The sequence below is a fragment of the Ptychodera flava genome, chromosome 18, assembly GCF_041260155.1.
Source record: "Ptychodera flava strain L36383 chromosome 18, AS_Pfla_20210202, whole genome shotgun sequence".
NCBI classification, from domain to species: domain Eukaryota; kingdom Metazoa; phylum Hemichordata; class Enteropneusta; family Ptychoderidae; genus Ptychodera; species Ptychodera flava.
Window position 1 is genome coordinate 29,963,494 of NC_091945.1, and position 21,874 is coordinate 29,985,367.

Sequence of the window (21,874 nt, forward strand, 5' to 3'; positions counted from 1 at the left end):
AAAATGACGTGGGACAACTTTTCCGCTGACTAGAAACCCAAAAATGTGCGGTACTGTATGCGGATGACCATTTTATATGACTGAAATTAGTATTTTTACGCGTAAATACATGTACATGTACGTCCGTGAAAGCGCACAAGAAAAACCTGGCCGTACAAAGTAAGGAGAATTGCTAAAATAATAACTGCAGTGTATCATATACTAGGTTAACACATACAGTGATGCCGCCATGAATTCTCCTAACACTTTACACAGTGACCTTTAAACTCGATTGACGTGAATAAATTATGACGTAGAAGGAAGTCCGTGACCTTTAGTCACAACACATTGATAACAGTCTGATAGCGGGAACTTCCAAGTGTTTCAATAATTGCTACGCAATTCATACTATAGAGTTACACTCAGCAACCAATTATCCATCAAAAATAAAATTAATTTTAGGCAAACTATCGCACCGTGTGAATACGGTATAAATCTGAGTAGGACCCACATCATCCGATCATTTACCTTCAACTAGATGAAATCTTGTCTATATTCTCAATTTTCGCTGACGTTTGACGAAATGACATCGATTTTTCATGCTCATATCCGATGTCTTTGAGTTCCGTGCAGCCAAGCAGAAATTGAGTCGGTCGACATGGCCGCGACCTCGTGTCGACCCTTGTGCTCTGATTTTTTTTTCAGAACTTTCAACAAAATCATTGCATTTATTACATCTTACAAAAATGCGCTGTGCCATGTCTCCGCATTTCTAAATACCGTTGATGAGATAAGTACATGACACAGCAGCAGTGTTGGCGCTAGGATTTTTTTCAAATTAGCCATGGTCTGCTAGCGTGGCTAATTCATGCAAAAAAACATTAGCCACAGCAAAAATTGATTAGTCACGCTAATATTTTACTACAAACATAAAGATGTGCAACTGATGTGACTCTGTTATTCAAAGTGAACAATGTTGGACGTCATGGAACATTTCTAAACACACTTCATGAGCAAATCATTTTTTAGTCATAAACTCACTTGTCCCCGGGCAAGAAGACAAAAAAATTGCTAGCCCCGCCAGTTTCCACTGGCCTGCCTGTGACTTGTGGTTACACTGCCTGCTCTCCAGCTGCAAAATGTGAGGGAAAAATTTCGTCTGACATAAGGATTTTTTACTTAAATTTACGAAAATTGTGTACCAAAAACTATAGCAAAATACCACACACTTTTTTCTTCCTGTCTTTGAAGATACGAATCAGTCATTTTTTTAGTGTAGAGCATGACCGTTTACACATGATATCAGTACCTGATCTGATAGCACCTTTTGTGCTTTCCTACAACCACGGGAGCTCCATGTGAATTTCTCTGTGAATACAATAACCCTATGCATTGGAAGCATTCTGCTCCTTGATACCCATGTAATAATTGTGGAAATAATGAAATTACATCAACAGCAACAACAACAAAGCACACACAAAGTAGCATGTCATGCGATCGAAGTGTCCGATGCGACGATGGTGGTTGACTCCCACATGCATGTGTTGTATTCAAAAGCATGGACTGTCATGATGAGCGCACTATTTGTTGAAAGAGGTTAGGAAATATCATGAACATTTACAAACCCATTACGTTTGATAAGATTACCTTACTGATGAAAGAAAGCAATAAAGGATAACCAAGTAAAAGAGAATGGAAGTTCAAGTGACGGAACTGCAAGTAAAACCAAACTTATTTGTGGTATTTTTAATCCTCGGTCCCTCTTCCCTAATAGAAGAGTCCTTTGATGTCACATCCGCCATAGCTGTATGCCAGTCTGGTTGTGTCAACGTCGCGATGCGATGGACGATTATTTTCTTTCTTGACAAGAGAGATTTCATGTGTCACAACACGATCCAAATGAATGAGCCTTTTATTTGAGGCATTTCACTTATGACTACAACAAATTTCATTGATATATTAGTACTTTGTGCCCTGTGGGCACAAGGTACTAATGTGATGGCGCGGCCCAATATGGCCAACATAGTGGGCCGTAAGCTGTGGACGCAGGTATCTCAGAAACGCTTCTGTAACTTTTTCTGAAATTTGGTCTGGTGATCACTTGGGCATGTATCTCAAACGGTTTTTTTTCTTTTTTTGATTGAATCATTTTAAAGTCACTTTTTTAGCTTTTTCCTGAAAACCACTATTTTCAATTTTTCCTCAAAACCACTGATTTGATTATTGTGATGTTTGGCATGGGTGTTCGTATAGTTGAAATACCGTCAGAAATGTTCAAAATTTGGTGATATATGCATTACATTATTTTTAAACAATATTTTTATACATTTTTATTTTATATTTACTTGATTTTGCCTCACTTTCGCTAAAGCTACCGTCTGCGCATGCGCACAACTGTAGGACAAAATCTGAGTTGAAGAATCGAAATGGACGCCATCTTGTTTCTCGGTATGGGCACATTTTTTACGTTTTTGAACGTTTCACTGTGTATTTCAATGTGTTCTAAAGTTATGAAGTTGACAGTGATGCACTTTTGCAGCTGTCGTGTATTTTTTGGTACGAAAGGCGCCTTTTATCGACTGAAGAATGATGGCCTCCGTAGGCGATAAACACGGTATACCGGCAGGCATATCAGTTCTACTGAGGAAGTAATCCACTGGCCCGTACAGGTCAGGGACTCACTTAGGGGAGAACCACTTGATTTCTGGGGGGAGGTATGGAGGATTTTGAGAAAAAAATGTCACCAGGTGAAATAAAAGAAAAAATTAAGCCTGTAATGGCTTGAAAAAAAAATACTCATAACAGACAGAAATAAAAAAGGAACTGTCACAATGCAGTTGAAAAGAACAAAATTTTGGAAACTTCATTCTCATGTATTGTTTGCTAGCATGCTGCCACAGGCAGCGCAAATGTTTTTACCACAAGCATAGACCCTCCGTTTTTAGGGTCTATGCCACAAGCAATTCTCATGTGTTTTTTTGTTCCAGCACTTATGATATAAGCATTCACTACTTTACACCTCAGTGCACTATATGTTTTCCTTCCCTTTTCTGACCCAAGAAATCATATTTCAGGATTTCTCTTGCAATATCTCTATGGTACAGGCAATATCTATATGGGACTATTTGACTTCTGTAAATTGTGAAAATTTAAAACACAAGACAGGAGTCAATAAACTAGTGTTAAAACCAATACATTATTCTCTCAATATGAATATGTTAGAAAGATTACAAGTTGACAATGAAAAATTGAGGAACAACAAATATAATGAAATACAATGTGTGAGCCTTGTTTCTCTGACCACAAAAGATAACATATCCCCTGAGAACTTAAAAGGAATTGACTGTTTTAAAGAAAAGCAGGTATAGTACTGATCATTGTTGATTTGCCAAAAATGTGTTCTATAATTTAAAGTTGTATATATACTAGACTTTCCATTTTGTTTTCATTTGTTGGAATGTAAAATGAATATATGAAACCATCCTGTGATATGTGAAACACTGGCTTAAATTTGAAAAATTGCACTGCTACTCCATTTGATAAAAAAAATTGATGCAGGTCTGACAGTTGAAATAAAAAAATGCTGTCTCTCTGACCAAAAAAAAGTTCCCATACGCACTTCCTGCATACCCCCCCCCCCCGAAATCAAATGGGTCTCCCCTTAATATGCGCATGCGCATATAGCAAGTTAGCGTTGTTTTGCAAAGACTGAAAAATCAAACCGACGCGATCTTGTTCCTCGGTCTTGTGCGAATTTTGACGTTCTAAAGTTTTTAGAGTTTATTTATATTATTACTCTCTCGCTAGCCCTGCGTACGATGCTGTGCGTTGGCAGCCAACACACAGCATCGTACGCAGGGCTAGCGAGAGAGTTGCCGAGATCGACGGTTATTTACGAGAAGTGAATAAAAGACTGGCATTTTTGGAAGCGATCGAGTAGCTGAGGTAGGCAGGGGTACGACCTGGGCCCAAGAACGCTGAATTTCGGCAGTAATTTAGCTTTTACGTCAAGTCCCAAAATGGATTTGAAGTCACCGACCGACCGCGACCCTACGTACGGGTCTTTGCAGGGCTGTGGTGAGCGGGGCGATTAGCTGTAGCGGAACACACAGCGTCGTACGCAGGGCTAGGTGAGAGCGAGGGAATGCTCTATCCTTCTACCTCCATGTCATAACAAACTAGCGTCGTTTTATGTTGATGTACTGTCCTTTCAACACAGCGATAACTTTTAGTTTTCTGTTGCCTATTTTGGGTAATTTCGACAGTTGTGCATTGATTTTGACATCATTCGATCGCTAAAGACAGTGTGTGCTTATGTTGACGATTTACGCGCACTTCAGAATCACGGCATAATCCGACACGGTTATTTGGCATGATCATCAGATCATACATGATCCGAGATCAAGTTAACGATAACTAATGTTGTTTGTTTCACTGTCGTTTAATACCTATATTTCCACTAAAAGACCATTAGAATTTCCTCCTGGCTACTTTGAAATCGTGCATTGGCATGCATGTAGTTGTCAACATCACTATGCTTGAATGTAGTAGACTCTCACTATGAATATATCGACTGTCACTGCATATTGCATATGTGTGCAAGTCACTCCATATCATATCAAAAAATGTAGTATTGCGACGTTTGAGCTGCCAGAAGCCAGAATTTACAGTTTATGAGAAAGTTATCTTACATGTAAAACTCAGTTCTAATGAACAAAATGCAAGCCATGTTGTATACACACTATCGTGAATAACATAATATTTTGTACCTATCACCGTGTCAGAAAATCAGAGGAAACATTCAGTCAGACAAACTGTGGTCAGGATGATACTGTCCTATTTTAATATTTGTCTCTCGGCACACACCAGATACTCATGACTGTGGAACAACATTTCCATATAATTGTATATTCAGTTTTTATATTTAGTTTGCTTTTACCATATTGTATGTCCTTCCTGCACCACATAATTCAAAATTAAATATTGTTTTTGGCCTATACATACTTGAGGGGTAAGCTTATTTAGTCTCATACATTAAAGATGCACTGTTGACCTACAGAGTCCAAACTTTTTATCATTGTATTGTTGATAGGTGTACACTCCAAATACTAAGTACAAGTGTGGTGAGTGTAACAAGCAAATGCTTTTTAGTCAATGGCCCAAATTTATTTCCTATTTGATGGACAATAAATACATGTGTAATCAATGCCAACAATCCAGTTTAAGTAATTTGGTTTAGATTAGCCATTGTCCATTATATTACAATAGTTTGTGGCTAAATTTTCTCCCCTTCTGTATCATATAAGTTCACCTTTCCTGTTTTAGAGATTGTTGATCCTATGAAGTCCCATCTCTTATTCTTAATTCACTTTCACACATATCAAGGTTGTTGATACTTAGAATCCACACTTGAACTTATGCTGGAGCAGTAACCAACCAGTTCAAATAACTTTCATTTATGTCCAAACAATTTGACTTTTTGCCAAATTTCACATTTATGGCAAATAATAAACAGTAAGGAGGTACAAAGGACGTCGGTGCCCCCGGGCCCCATGTTGTTTATTTTTATCTTTGAAAGGTCTGTGTTTTTGCGTGCTGCTAGGCCTATTCACAGTGCATGCGCTAGCATGATGTACTGTAGACCCAACTAGTACCTCAGTTGAATTTGTACGGAGCTTGACGTCAAATCGTATGTTTTGTTTGTCTTTTTTCCGAGATTAAATTCAAGCTGCAATTTCCTAGAAATTCGTCTTCTTCATCCCAGAATTGCATACGTTCTTTAAAATCGAACTTGGATGAGGAATTTCATGTCAGTTACATAGGCTCGGAAACGTCCGTCTCTGTGTTCATTTTGCTGCACAGGCAATGCCTTTCTACATGTATATGTCGTTTGCCCCCGATCGACTTTGCTACTCTCCTCAGCTGTCTCCTACACTTCATACGCTAGCCCATCGGGCTAGTAGAGGTACCAAAAATTACTAGCCCTTGAGTTCGGGGTAGTTAATTTGCTCACCCCTTTAAAATATATACATTCCTATACTGGTGAACGGAGTATTCGGGTCGCTTCCAGCACCCGGAAGTAATAGTGCAGAGGCGATCGTAGTTGAGTGATTGGATCGACGATGTGTCCAAACAATTTGGGGCGAAAAATTCAATTCGCAAGCGTGGCTAATGACTTTCAAAAATTTTTCGCAAAATGAGAAATTTATTCGCATTTTGCGAGTGTGGCGAGCACCAGCGCGAACACTGCAGCAGGCCTGCTCAGCTGTTGATAGAGGTCATGGCAAAAGGTCGTTTAAATTAGCAGTGAGCATGGTGAGCGATTATGCATGGTTGCAACGTCAAAAGATCGCGATTTTTGCAATCGCGAATATTGCAAAAATAAATCGTTCGCGTATCGTTCTTTTTATTGTTCGACGCGATGCAAGTTTAAAATGAAAGGACACACCTTTTATGGGCGGGAATGAGGCGATGCGCTAGTGAAACGATACGAAAACAATACGGAAACGATGTGGAAACGATACGAAACAACCGAGTGAGCGATGTTGGATTGGGGGTTGGGCGATGCGGAAACGATACGGAAACGATACGGAAACGATAATGAGGCTAAAAAAGCGAAGCTTTGAGGGGTCCTACTAATTACTGCCCGTGACTGCCCGTAGCTGCCCGAGGACTGCCCGAGGAGCAAGTATGCCAAATTTCGCTAATTTTAACACTAAGCCAATAGCTTGAACTTATAATATGCCCGGCTAACCAAAAATATCATTGATTTAGGGTTTTCTTTAGCAGCTTTAGAACCCGAAAGACGCCGGGCTTTCGACGAGAAAGACGTCCCCATCTTGATTGTAAGATCATACCATTCAGTGCAAGGGGTGGTAGGCTATCAATCTGTACGCACTCGGCGAGGTTATTGTACCACCTCTCGGACTAAATGGTATGATCTCACTACCAAGCTGGCGGATGTCCTTCGGCCGGGCGCCGTCTTCAGAGTTTCAAAACCGCCGGAGAAACATCAGGTTAACGCCAAATCAATGATATTTTTGGTTGGCTGGGCATGATATAAACTGAACCTATTGGCCTAGTGTTAAAATTGGCGAAATTTGGCCCACTTTTTCCTCGGGCAGTGCTCGGGCAGTCCTCAGGCAGCTACGGGCAGTCACGGGCAGTAATTAGTAGACCGGCTTTTGAGCGATACTTTATCTGGCTCGTCATAATTGTATAGAAAGACACAGTGGTCTCTCTTGGGAAGCTTTCTCTTGAACAACAAATTCGAATCAATGTGTGTACATCTAATTGAAGGTTATAACCAGTACGCACAGAGCTTTGATTTTTGTTAGATATGGAGCATTATAGTACAAAAATTTGTCCTAAAATTTTGGGATGGTAAGCCTTAACCTAATTTTGCATATCTATAAAGCACCTAATGTCATAGATATGGCTTGGGGTACATGTCCCCCTGGATAAACAAAACTGACTTCATAAAAATTTAAAAAACCAGTCTTTGTACCACTTATCTATGCCAGTGTATTGCTTGCAAAAACTAAAAATAGCGTCAATGACACTGTCGCTCCCATATGGATGGTAACAAGAGTGTTGAGGGAGTGAGAAATTTGTGAGCAATGCTTGGTTTGTGTGCGGGTGCCTCATGTGTACAAATGCATAAAAGGAATTCTCAAAGCTATTAAGCGTTCCTCTAATTGGTGTAAATATAATTCTGATGGTATATTGGAAAATTCATTCTATTGGCTATAGACAGTTTTGGGACTTTGCCTGCAGATATAGATCTATAGCATGTAGTACAAACCCATTCTGTATTGTTGACAGAGATATAGCCAGTCAGGTATTGAGATGCATTGGCAGAATGTGTGGCTAATTTGGCAGCTTGAATTACAGACTTTCTGAACCATGTTTGATGACATGATGAACAGACATAAATGGGTCCTTGAGATGTATGTTTCTGGAAATATCAATGCAGTCTTGCAATAATTCACCATGACGGTTGTCTGGCAAGCTTGTATTCAGTTCAGTAATTTCTGAACAGTCCATTGCTTCACTACTGCTTTCAATTACATATCTTTCTTTGTTTCTTAAGCGCTTTATGTCTTGTGCTTTTCGTTTCAAATGTTTCTCTTTCTGTTGGAAAACAACACTACTGTATGCCTTTGGAGCTTTTATAACTTTGTTGCTGCTGTCTCTCAGTGTTTTTATATTCAGTACATTTGCGAAGAGATCTCATGGAGATTTTGGTCTTTAATTTCTCTTTTAGTCTAAATGTGGGATTCTTTCGCAAATTTTGAATGTATATTTTATGCCTCTCCTTTTCTGGCTGTCTGAAGTTAGGATTTTGACGCAAGTATTTCATCTGTGAGCGCAATTTCAGTTTCTCTTTCTCTTTGAACACTGGATTTTATTGAAGTTCATTTATGTATGACTGTAATTTTTGTTTTTCATTCTCTTTGAACACTGGATTTTGTCTGAGTTCAGTTATATGTGACCGCAGTTTCAGTCTCTCTCTCTCTTTGAATTCTGGATTTTGTCGGAGTTTTGTTATATGTGACCGTAGTTTCAGTTTCTCGATCTCTCTCTTTGAATTCTGGATTTTGTGGAAGTTCAGTTATGTGTGACCGTAATTTTTTTTCTTTCTTTCTCCTTTGAACACTTGATTTTGTCGCAGCGCTTTCTTTTGTACTTGTTGTTGACAATGTTCTTTGTGTTTGAATTGAGGATTTAGTCTCTGTTGTTGCATATGCAATTTCAACTGAACTTTTTCAGTCTTTCTAAAATCTTGGTTTTGCCTCTTCAGAGCTTTCCTTAATTTATCTTTTTCACGTTCACCAGCCAAAAATGAGTGGTTTTGTCTTCTTTTCTGTTTATATCTCTTTCATACTGTTTACTTGAAACCATTTTAGGTACAGATGACACAGTACTGTTCACATTACCTTCATAGCTGTCTAACCTCTGAGCATTCTTTTTAGAAGATAGTTGTTGTGTCTGGAAATTAAAATAATTAACCATAAGTTCCTCATGTCTGTCATGTTGCTGTCGAGCCTGATGTGCTGAATTATTAGCATGAATGATCACTTCTTGAAGCTCATACGCTGTCATTTTATTCAAATTCAAGTTATCAAACAAAGAATACAAAAATTAATTAGAGCATATTGTGTGTCAAAGAATATTACAATACTTGAGCCATCAATGTGTTGCAAGCCATGTGAGTTACGGCTATGTGAATCAAATATACAATATTTACCACTGTGGTGTTTGGAAAGAGCCATACAATAGCCACCTGTCATCAACAACAAAGTGTTACTAGAATTGAAAGCTTTGGTAATGGCGTCCTTGAAATGTAAACAGTCTGGTACATCTATATCTGTGAAATGATCTAACAACCCAAAATACTGCTTGCGTTTCTCTATATTGTACTGCAAAGACTTCATGTGTACAATATTTGGTAATTCATTAAACATTAAAATATCTGAATGAAATTCATTGCTGGCCTGCAGGTAACTGACTGTTTCTCTGTATAAACTGTCACCATTATGTAAAATGCAATTCAAGTCCTCAGATGTTAATGAATGCTTGTCTTGAGATACACATAAGTATACAAGGGCATTACAAGTGCATTGTTTACCTCTTGAAGATTCATGAAAAACAGGATTTCCTTGATGAATACTAGCTTGGATAACATGGCCTATAGTGTAACTTTCCCATTCAAGCTTCTGACAGTTGCTTTTCTGAGTCTGAATAGTTTTACTTTGCAGTAAAAAAGGATCTGTAGGCAGTATACTACTGTTGGACTGTATTTGTGCACTGTTTTGTGGTACATGACATTTTTTGCTGTAAAGGTTGCTTATGGATGGTTCACTTATGAATAGGTTGCTTGAGTGTAAGTTGCTTAAGGTACTTTCATATAGAATACTATCGTATGGTAGCAAACTCTTATTGTATCGATCACTGTCGACAGATATATCACATGGTAATGGGTGTTTTGCCTCACTGGAACCACCCAAACCAGAATTGTCAGCTGACGTATGCCGATTATCAGCATGGCTCCTGCCAGCACCAGGCTGTAAAAGAAACAAAAAATGCATTTAGTTTAACAAGCATATCATTCAAGTGTCATATTCATGCTATTTTCATATCACCTTGATATACTTAATTTTCATGTGATTTATAAAGAGTACATTTGTATCAATAAAATGTATGTACATTAGTAGCACGATAAAAAACTTCAAAAAACAAGTATTTGAAACATTTGTATGTGTAAGGGGGGCAGCTTACCAATGTTTTTTAATAATAATTGAAATGTTACCTAGTTACTGGATAATGTAACTCATCTTCAAGTAACATTCATTGGCAGAAATTTGATTTTTGCTAATTTCACATTTCACATTATTTTTGATATCTGATCACCTGGCCAAGAATTCAGAGAACAGCCATGCTTCACATCAATATTTGTACTTACTAAAAGTATACACCCTGACTTATCAGTTTCATAAAATTTGATGAAACTTAATTTCAACTAATATTTATCTAATTGAATTTTTAGTTGTCTGATCAAGTGAACACTTGATCACCTGTGGCTGAGTTATTCCTCAGTGACCATGTTTACATTCAAGCAATGTGGTGTTGAAAACAAAAATATAGGCAACAAAGTACCACACATAGGAGCTTTTACTTTCCAAAGCATCCACAAGCCCACATATAATTATCGCAACATATCAATAACCACTGCATGGCCTTGCATTCTGGTAATTTTCCATGGTCTTTGGTAAATAAATATTAACCATGCATCCTTTTGTGCTAATATTGCCGATAACTCTGCTGAAATTGTTTACTTAATGCATAAGGTGTCTACTGAGGCTGAACAATCATATAATTGAATTATGGTTGTAAGCTTACACAAACATACCAGGATGTTGAGACACACAGACTAATTAAATGTAAAAGCACTAACACCAGACTAGACTTACAACCGATGATCTAGCCCTTTAAGCCTACTTGATTGCTCACCCGTGAGCAGAATTTTGTACACACTTACTTGTTGTTTCACAACTGATTTTCGCCAATATTTCTTCTTTGGCATGCTGTATTTTCAACCTATGTATTAAAAACAAAATATAATTTTCAAAACTATTTACAGACTGGTAGAGATAAAGTATATTTTTTTTTAAAACTCATAAATTAGTTATGCTAACTCCACGTCAATAGGGAATATTTTTAATTGATACCCAAGCATCCTAACAATTCAATGTTTTTTTGAATAAAAGAGGTGTACATAAATAATATTTTATAGCGGTTCAAAGCGTTAAAATTTTGTTTTGTCGGCACAGAGATATGTAGCTATATGTAGGCTGGGGTGGATCTCAGCTGATAGATACAAAGTATGTAAACTGTAGCAAAGGAAATGACACCAGCTGCAATGCTGTTGTAATCTTGGCGGGATTGCCTTGATCGGTGATTGGTGGGAAGTTTCGAAGGAAACATTTAGAGGCCGTTGATTGGCTGTGACTGTGGATGAAGTGAGGGTGCCACACGAGGTAGCACCAGTCCAGACTCACGCTTCAACGGGCCGGGCACTGTGAGACACCGAGTCCGCCGTATCTACCGAAACAAACGAATTATCCCAGTAATATGTCTATGAATCAGGACGGACCTCAGCAATCTGCTTCACAAGGTGGGCTGCCAGATCACTTAGATCGTATTACCGCCGAAGTGGGCGCACGGATGGCAGGCAGAGACGAGAAACTGTTACACAACATAGGTAAACTGATGGATTCGAAGCTGCACGACTTTCGTAAAGAAGTCAACGAGCGGGCGGATGAGAGTCTAAACGAAATCCGAAGCCACCTGAAGTACAGAGAGCCCAGAACATTTAAGAAGAAAGGTTGCGAGAAGCAATTCAAACCCAAGACCAAGTGCTGGACTGTATTGAAAAAGCGACAAGGAGATTGACGCCAGGAAACTGGAGAAGGCCAAAGAGACACTCGAAGCAGGTACGAAACTTATCCACGATAGACAGAAGTTAGTGCTCATTGCCGATTCTGAAAAACTAGGATGGAAGACGGCAGAGGAATTTGAAACCACAAGCTCGCTAGCGATGAAGAGGATGAGAAGAGACTCTGGAAAGCGGCTCATAGGGCTGAGAAACGAGCAAAAGAAGAGCAGAAAGAAAAGAGTAACAAACGCAAGAGGTTTTCAGCAGTAATCCTGTTGGCGCCCATTTTCCCTGCAGCACAGGGTCAGGGGCAGGGCCAGTGGCAGACTGGAGGAAGACGTAATCAACGTGATAAATCACGCGATGTCTGTCACATGTGCGGAAAATCCGGCCATTGGCGATCCGACTGCCCAATCTTACAGCAGATGGCAACTGGTGTGGGTGTACCGATATCCTCAAATAGGACACAGATAAGTATTTCTTTTTGATATGGAATACGAAACTGTTGTTGGTAATAGTTTGCCTAAAAATTCACAAGAAGTGTGCGATAGGTCAAATCTGAACACACATTTGAGAGAGGGTGTAAGTCATTCAACATTTTCGAATACAAGGGATGCATTTCACGTTTTGTCTAATGATTTTTCACCAAAAGGCCGCCTTGCATCTTCATAGGATTTTTGGAAGAAGCGTACGTCGTCGTCATTTATTTTAGGGGTGGTGAAGGAAGGCTACAGACTGCCGCTTGCCTTTCACCCGACGCCTAAAGTGATGTGTAATAACAGGTCCGCCCTTAGAGAGAGGATTTTCGTTGAAAAAGAAATCATTGCTCTACTGAATAAACATTGCATTTCGGAATATAGTTCAAAACCCAAGGTTGTTAACCCGCTGATAGTTAATATCAGCTCGGGAAAGCGTAGATTAATTCTGGATCTTAGATACGTCACTGTTAATAGTTTTATTTACAGGCATCCCTTCAAAATTGAAGATATTGCAGTAGCTAGGGAGCTTTTGGGCGAAGCACGATTTCTGTACAAATTTGACATCAAATCTGCATATCACCACGTGGAAATTGTTCCCGTTCATAGAACATTTTTAGGCTTTGCATGGAAGTTTTCAGACAGCGATGTAACATCGTACTTTGTGTTTAACGTATTACCTTTTGGCCTTTCTTCTGCGCCGTACTTGTTTAGAAAATTACTGAAACCCGTCGTATACGGGGTTGGCGTAAAGGTGTTCGAGCCTTGATTTACATTGATGATGGTTTAGGAGGGGCGTCCTCGTGGGAAGTTGCCAGCCGTGATGCAAAACACGTTCACCAAACGATGGTAGACGCTGGATTCCTTATGAGTAAGGAAAAATGTATTTGGATTCCAGTGCCTACTATTTTGTGGATAGGTTACGATATTTATCTCGGAGAAAACAAATTCGCAGTAACGGGACGTAGGGTTACCAAACTCATAGATACTATCGCATGTATTATGCAGATGAGGACAAATGCAGTCAGAGTACCCATTCTTCTACTAGCAAAAGTAGCGGGACTGATAGTGTCGATGTATGTGGTGGTTGGTTCAGAGTGTAAGCTTCGCACGAGGTATCTATATTACATGATAGAAACAAGGAAGTCATGGAATGATTGTATGATCATACCGTCTGAGGTAGTCTCAGAATTAGAGTTTTGGTCAAGTAATATAGTGTCACTTAATTCAGCTCAATGGCTTGAACAGAGTAGAGAGATTATGAATGCAGACATTCTAATTTACTCGGATGCCTCAGAACAGGCATACGGAGGTATAGCCTCAGTGAAAGGCAGGCTTATGATTGCACAGGAAAATTGGTCCCAAAGTGAGAAATCGATGAGTTCGACATGGAGAGAAACAAAAGCAGTAGAAAATATGCTCGGAAGCTATGGAAATAGGCTAGAGCATATAGGCTAGAGCATAAGACGGTCACTTGGTTTACAGATAATATGAACTTACCCAGGGTAATTGAGAATGGCAGTACCAAACCTGATCTACATAGTATATCTTTGAGTATTAATAACTGTATAGTACAGAAGGATCTAACCTTAAACGTAGTCTGGATCCCCAGGCGTCATAATGATTTGGCAGACTACATCAGCAAAATTGTGGATTGCGATGATTGGGGAATCAGTCCTCTAATATTCAGTATGTTAAGCACCTTATGGGGACCATTCACAGTGGACAGATTTGCCACATATTATAATGCTAAATGTTCACGGTTTAACTAGAAATTTTGGAACCCTTGGACAGAGACGGTTGACGCATTTTCTGTTCATTGGGGAGGTGAGAACAATTGGGTTGTACCTCCACCCTACCTGATTCCTCGTGTGTTGAGACACATGCAAGCATGTAAGGCACAGGGCGTGCTGGTTATCCCAGCGTGGGAAGGGGCCACGTACTGGCCACTGCTCTGCCACGATGGCAAAAATTTTGAATGTTTTGTAACAGAAATAAAATGGCTGCCACAGGAAAAAGGCAAAGTGTTGCCTCGCAAATACAGAAATACGGTGTTCTGACAAACCGTACTCCCCTTCAGAATGCTGGCTCTGAAGTTGGAATTTTAATTTGATTTTTTACAGAATTCCACCATTCATTTTATAACTAATATATTCTTTTCTCTCCAACAGAACTGATTCTGTGGTCACATCTTTTTGACAGAGAAGCTACTCAAGTCATTTACCCAGATTTAAAGAAATACACAGATGTCCTACCAGATGTCATTCTACGTTCAATTAGGCACCCGGGACAATTTTGAATTATGTGTCTTATTTAAAGCATTGGATAAAGTTCGCTAATGCATACAAAATGAAAGTGTTCCCAGCGAGTCCATTAGATTTGACTCTTTTCTTTATGAATTTGATGGATTCCAACAAATCGTCTGTTGTTATTCTGAACGTGTTTTATGCACTCTAGTGGCTGCATAGTTTCACCGCTTTCTGTCTAATTAATCCCACTGATAATCCAGTTGTTGTAGCTGTGATAGAGTCAGCAAAGAGAGTGTTAGCCAAGCCAACAGTTCATAGGGAGGTAGTCCGTGTTGAAGTTTTACTGCAACTGTGTTTGAAATATTCTTCATCAACAGATTTAATGACAAGACGAGATATTGCTATGTGTTTTTTTGATGTTTTCAGGTTTTCTGAGATTTAATGAGTTGTCGAATCTGAAATGTTCCCAGGTTTTTGTATCAGATTCCCATCTAGAACTCATGATTGCAGCAAGCAAAACTGATCAGTACAGACAAGGAGATAAAGTCGCCATTGCTCGTACAGGCACTGTCTCTTGCCCAGTTGTAAATCTAGAAAAAATGTTTCATTGGCAGGCATCGATTTACATTCTCAAGATTTCCTTTTTAAACCCTTAACTAGATCGGGAGGCATTGTAAAATTAGTAAAGGCGATTAAGCCATTGAGCTATACCAGAGCTAATGAGATTGTGAGGGCAAGATTAGGAGAATTTGCCCAAAACCCGTCCAGATTCACTGTTCATTCATTCAGGGCAGGGGGAGCCACGATGGCAGCTGCCTCAGGGGTGAACAACCGTTGTCTTAAAAGACATGGCAGATGGCGATCAGAAAGTTGTAAGGACTGTTACGTGGACGACAAGCTAGATGATAGACTAGCAGTAACTCAAAAAATTAGGTCTGTAACCGTTCACAACAAGATCTATACTTTGGGGGGTCCAGAATAAAGCACGTGAGCCACACTCCTCATGAACAAAGTGATTAGTATTGTGTTTTCTGTTGGAAGATAGATTGAATGGGAATGTAGACAAAACTAATATTTTATAGCGGTTCGAAGTAAAGCGTTAAAATTTTGTTTTGTCGGCACAGAGATATGTAGCTATGTAGGCTGGGGTGGATCTCAGCTGATAGATACAAAGTATGTAAACTGTAGCAAAGGAAATGACACCAGCTGCAATGCTGTTGTAATCTTGGCGGGATTGCCTTGATCGGTGATTGGTGGGAAGTTTCGAAGGAAACATTTAGAGGCCGTTGATTGGCTGTGACTGTGGATGAAGTGAGGGTGCCACACGAGGTAGCACCAGTCCAGACTCACGCTTCAACGGGCCGGGGCACTGTGAGACACCGAGTCCGCCCCCCCCCCACCCACCCTTTTATGAATCCTCTTTTCAATTTTCGTACTTAATTTGTAAATCACTTGCGCTTTTCCAGACAACTTGTTTTCAATTGTAAATTACCTACGCTTTTCCAGAGAACTTTTTTCCCTTTGAAAACATTTTAGAACAAAGGGTTTTTAACTCTGGTTTTTAGCGCGGGGTAATTTTTCTGTGCAGATTGCCGTAAGTCTTTTAACGGTACACTTCGCTGGTAATCTTTTTCAAGTGCCCTAGTCCAGAATAAAGCACGTGAGCCACACTCCTCATGAACAAAGTGATTAGCATTGTGTTTTCTGTTGGAAGATAGATTGAATGGGAATGTAGACAAAACTAACAATTCAAAACACCCGAAAGAAAATATTGTGCGACACATTGCATCATAATTGTTGTTGTGTAGTCAACCAGAAGTCCTCACAAACATGATACAATAAAACAGCAAGAGGAGAAACATAAATCAAATCTTTTTGTTTGTAGATACCCTTTTAATTCAAATCATCTCCCCCAAGAGGATAAGATTTAAATAAAGAGTCACATTAAATAAATTAAAAGGGTTCGAAATTCCCCGGTATCTCTGTGCTAACAGATTGGTATACCAGGGTTGGTCCTTGTGCAACTATATACATCTTGTACTACTTGAAGTCGTAGCCCACATGGGAAACTGGTTTTTTTAGACAATGAAACGTCAAATTTGATATATTTTTTTTTCATTGCTACCTACTACACACTAAGGGAAAAATACTGTCTTTGTTAAAACAAGAACTTATCACAAATATGATAATGAAATTAAGCAAGCAAACTTATTTACAACCAATGAACCATGAGCCAACTTGAACTTGAAGTTGAGTTGAAAACGAAACAGGTCACATGTACCATGCATGTACCTACTACTACAACTGCCACGCAACTAACGCTGTACTCTCCGACATTAACTGATATAACCCACTCACACACCTACAAATTATGAACCTTTAATTGTATGAACTGATGCCACAGACTAATGTCACAGTACACCTACGTTCGAATTAACTGATACCCGATCGACTTCACACGACCGACACGAGTCGATATTAAACGAAAACGCATTTACCGTTTTAGGTTCGTCCTTTTGAAATGCACTGTATACAAAAGCGCATCCTACAGCGCGGCCCATTCAGATATATTCACGGGGATCGCCACGTGCGGCGATGACACTTGAAACCGAAGTGACAAGGAAAATCGTCCCAAGGCAAAGTTGATTTTTATCTCGACGAAGTGGAAACAAGATTAGAATACTGTCTGTTTTAGTCGTTGTCGACTTTCGTTTCTCTCTCAATGACCCGCTCAAACTACATTTACATCCGCATTCATTGCAGCTGGTGCATGCTTTCTCAAACACCCTAGTCTCGCGAGAGTTATGATGTCATGTGTATACTAGTACAGTATGCTCAAGGCAGTCTCGTGTGAAAATGACGATTGACTGTAACGTCGCCTACCTATACAAACGCGATGCATGCACATTGCGGCCGTGGCCCACGCAGCGGCGAAATCGAATCGTCATGCACGACAGTTGTTGCTGGTCTCGATCAATTTCTTCCTATTTCGGCGGAAATTGCTCAGTTGAGGAAGGGTTCAAACTGCGTAACGTTGAACGTCAAGTGAAAAAGCCTCACTTGAACAGCACGCAAACACGCAAGCTCATTTAGAAACGGCTTTTCTGTCTTTCGTATACGGTATAGCTCTGCATGGCAGGGCTGTGTGTTACCGGCGTTATACGGCCTCCCACCACAGCCCTGCAGACTGATATAGAAAAAACCGCTGGTCCTCCTGCAGAAAATACGGCGGGCAGTTTCTCCGCCGAAAACAGCCGATTTTGAATCCAAAACTTGCATCGATCTTCGTTTTCTAGCACACCCCCCCCCGCCAAAGTACATGATGTGTCCAGCGTATTATTAAATACAGAACACGTCTTTCAAAGTCCACACAGTTTGACGTATATAGTACCGCGGAATATCTCTGAACAGACTGTTTGAAACCTCTACTTTAAACAATACACGTGTATGTGTTCAACTGAGTTGTTTTTTTTAAGAAAGGTTTTGCTGTTGTTTCAGCGGTTCGAACAGACATCAACGCTAGGCATGGGCTGAACCGCCGTATAATATCGATGAACCACACAGTCCGTAAACTCAGCTCCGTGCACTGTAGCTGAACGGATGAAAATCGACAACTGACCATGCAGTTTCAAATTCATATCAAATGCATGCTACGCAACACTCTATATCTCAAAGTAACCTCACAACATGTAATCCCCATTGTCACTTCAGAATATTTTGACTCGGCAATGCCATTCTCAACAATTTCACAAGCGCTAAAGTTCAAGTACCCGTTCACACACTACAATCCACTATACACAACTTCTCCATGTAAAAATATGCATAAATATAATAGACCATACATTTTAAAACAGGTATTGATAGACATAGAGAATAGCTTACCTTCTGACTCGTGAAGTGCACCCAAAATCTTGCAAAACGCAGGAAATATCCCGAAGTCCAGAGTAGTAGCGAGTTCAAGCTTCAACTTTTCTTTACGCACAATGGCATGTATTGCGTCACAATTTGGCTATTACATCAATTGTTACTATTCCCTAATTACATGTCTTTCTTCAGCATGCAACAACAGGGTGCTACACTATAACCGTAACAGCAATGATGCGTTGAAATAGGTGGAGCTGGCTCTGCAGCAGTGACGCAGTTGAAAATAAATTGACCTTGAACATTGACTTTCAATGCGTGTTAAAAAAAAAAGTCTACAATAAAACAACCAAAACATCACCATTCAAATACATACAAATGCATGGATAATCCATAGTAATGTGGACACCAAGTTTTAAGATTCTCAAACAATATTTTTGAAGAACAAAGATATTCCTTGTGCTCTTTTCAAGTGAAATGTAGAATTTTTAAAGTGTATTGCTCTCAATTGTACGGTGGCCACCTCTGGTTCAAATATTCTGCTGATGCCATGAGAAAACTGAAAGTTGCCTACAACAATGCCGCCTGGATTTTTTTGGTTATGAGAGACGAAGTAGTGCCAGCTCCATGTTTGTCACAAATGGGCTATGCAACTTTGATGCTCTTCTTAGAAAACAAATGTATGGTTTTATAGTACGTTTATCACGCAATGGAAATACGAGTGTACGTCAAGTTTATGATAGCATGTATTTTATTTCTGATCTACGCAAAATGTGGATAAAATCACTTTTCCATTGAGCGGTTGTGGTGTTTTGGTTTTTTTTTTTGCATGATAATGCACCACTAAAATCACTTCTTCAGTTTGTATTATGATATTTATTTACCTGTACCTTAATTCATTATTGTACTGAGATTTCTATGGACATATTTAGTCCGAAATAAAGTGAAATAATAAATAATAATAATAATATTCAACCTAAAAAAGAAAAAAAAATTCTTAAAAATATAAAATTAATAATATCCCTCTAAAATTAACAGTTTTTTAAAGGATTGACGCTACCTACCTACACACAAAATATCGACACATTCTGCCCGGTGGTTACCGAGTTGCAGCATCTTCACCAATTTTCACTTTTTTGTACCTAATTTGAATATTTTTGACACATACATCTTCATTTGAACAAATTCACATCTCCAACCTAGGATGCCTCTAATTACCAAATATGAAGACATATCGTCTTGTAGTTTTTGTGTTTTTGATCCGGACGGACTAACAGACATACATACATACTTACATACATACACACAGACGCCATTTTGCCACCTTATACGAATACCTCCCATTTGCATATATACATATGCATATATGGGAGCGTAAAACTACAAATTATCAATGTTTCTATAGTATTTTGCAAAGTTTGCAGTCTTCCTTTGGATTAAATGTTTATATTTCTTGTTGTTACTATACCAGGGTAATGTAGTTTAATTGGTGGCCTACAAAGTAGGTTTATCTACTGAACTTTTACTGCCAAGAAACTGATCCAGTTTCCCTACCTTTTCCCAAGTCTTGAGCTGTCCTGAGAAGCAACTTGATAAATTCATCATGCCTTTGTTGTTTGCTTCGGTCTTCCCATGTATCTTTGATATCAGATGTAGATTGTTCACCTGAGGAGTGAAATTTTCCTGATTATTTATAACCATGTATGGTCCAGGATCAAATTGCCCTGAAAAATTCTATATTCGAAATTAGGTGTACCAGGAACACCCTAACGTGCCAAATTACACCATAGAAAGCTCCACCCCTACTGTCTATAACTGCGTCTCTATTCATCTGTTGTCGGTGAATTTATAAGACAAAACAGTCACAATATTTTGTAAGTAGCAATGTTCATCATCGAAAAGACCATAAATTGGTATTATTGCACTGAGATGAAGGTTTGACATATGTAGCATACTATATTACATCTGATTCATTAAACTTCAAAAATAAATCATTTATGACGCAGTTATTAATTAATACAACTGACAAACCATTGACATTTACACCTGTCCAGTACTTTGGACACCTTATTGACCATCTTTTAAACCAATGTCCACACCATATCAACTGGAGATTTTCTCATATGTTTTGACATTGAATGTTCACCTTAATTCAACCATTTATCAAAGATGTGAATGTATTTTACTCACCTTTTAAAGAAATATGATATGACTGGACATGAGTATTTGCTTCTTTGACTTTTCCATGCTGTAAAAAGATAGAGATTTGCTGTTCCAACCATTTTATGTATACCTCATTAGGATTTGCGTTTGACACCACTGCATCATAATGTCCAATGCTGAGCCAGCTTATATAGATGGGTCTCTCAGTGTCTGTATTTCCTGGACTGTGTGTGTGGAATTTTGGTGCTGTCCTACTGTCCCCTCCTCCAATCAATACATGTATGGGAACACCAAGTAAGTGGCTTAAAATGTTTTCTTTAGTAGACCTATCCAAGGCAGCATAAAGTTCTGCATCTCCTTCACTTGCATGCTGGGACTGAAATAAGTTATCTCTCGCGTACTTGACTGCTCTTTGTCTGAGATCATTATGTCTAGACTGATCACCATAAATGGATTCTGCAATGGCTCTATAGAGAGAGTTTTCATCAGGAATTATATGATGTCTGTAAAGACCTTGACTTTTTAGGAATTTATCCTGAGCCTCCTGTTCTATCACAGTCTGGTTATTTGATAGTTTCTGATATAGAGGACTCATGGACACACCATGTCTTGTGACATCTATCCAGAAACTTCAGAACCTGTATTAAAAGTAGACAAAGTAGAGGTTGATACAGGCAACTTCATCGCAATACCAGTACAAAGAATTGAGAACATGAACCCTCTACAAGTAATTTGGTAGCTGAGAACTGAAATAATCTTCTATCCTGTACCAGCAAAATAAAAATAGTGTCAATGACACTTTGCTCACATTTGCTTACACATCTGATCACACCTGATCCTTGATGTAGATATTGAGATGATGTACCTTTATTTCCATAATGTAGTCTTCCTGTTTCTTTTTGAGCCGATGGCTGACCCTGCTGTAGCTGATGTGATGATGGTAAATACGATTGTTGAACACTCTGTCCAGCAATCATGTAAGATCCTCCTTGAGAGAATGGTTGGGTTGATTGATCCTGTGCATGGCTTGTCATGTCCATTCCCTGTAGAAGTGATGGCTGGACCTCTGGTGTTGGCATTTGTGGTGGATGATATTGGTGTGGTTCAGTCCTAAATCTATCCTGAGGTTGTGACTGATGTAATGTTTCATAATTTGGTGTTGGTAATTCAGCTGATGAATGGTACTGCCATAGAGATATAGCTGGATG

General features: G+C 39.1%; 3 protein-coding genes across 4 annotated transcripts in view; 1 reads left to right on the forward strand and 2 right to left on the reverse strand.

Annotated features, from left to right (window-relative positions):
- Nucleotides 1-20,170, reverse strand: part of LOC139117342 (uncharacterized) — a 136,659-nt gene extending 116,489 nt beyond the window's left edge. Inside the window, exon 1 of the mRNA XM_070680362.1 lies at nucleotides 20,058-20,170. The gene's annotated coding sequence lies outside the window, so the exon portion shown is untranslated. The remainder of the gene's footprint in view (nucleotides 1-20,057) is intronic.
- Nucleotides 1-21,874, forward strand: part of LOC139117343 (alkylglycerol monooxygenase-like) — a 307,539-nt gene that overhangs the window by 143,002 nt on the left and 142,663 nt on the right. The gene's annotated exons all lie outside the window — the stretch shown is intronic.
- LOC139117859 (uncharacterized) lies at nucleotides 9,096-18,573 on the reverse strand. The gene is made up of 3 exons (XM_070681093.1): nucleotides 18,525-18,573; nucleotides 11,021-11,079; nucleotides 9,096-10,046 (listed from the first exon to the last, which is right to left on the reverse strand). The coding sequence occupies exons 2-3, from the start codon at nucleotides 11,063-11,065 to the stop codon at nucleotides 9,096-9,098; spliced, it is 996 nt and encodes a 331-aa protein (XP_070537194.1). The 5' UTR covers nucleotides 11,066-11,079; nucleotides 18,525-18,573.

What these genes read in the sequence shown, in the direction of transcription:
- LOC139117859 (XM_070681093.1), bottom strand. Translation starts at nt 11,065, where the DNA reads ATGCCAAAGAAGAAATATTGGCGAAAATCAGTTGTGAAACAACAA. An exon ending in AATCAGTTGTGAAACAACAA is followed by an intron (nt 10,047 to 11,020) that starts GTAAGTGTGTAC and finishes TTTCTTTTACAG; the next exon opens with CCTGGTGCTGGCAGGAGCCA.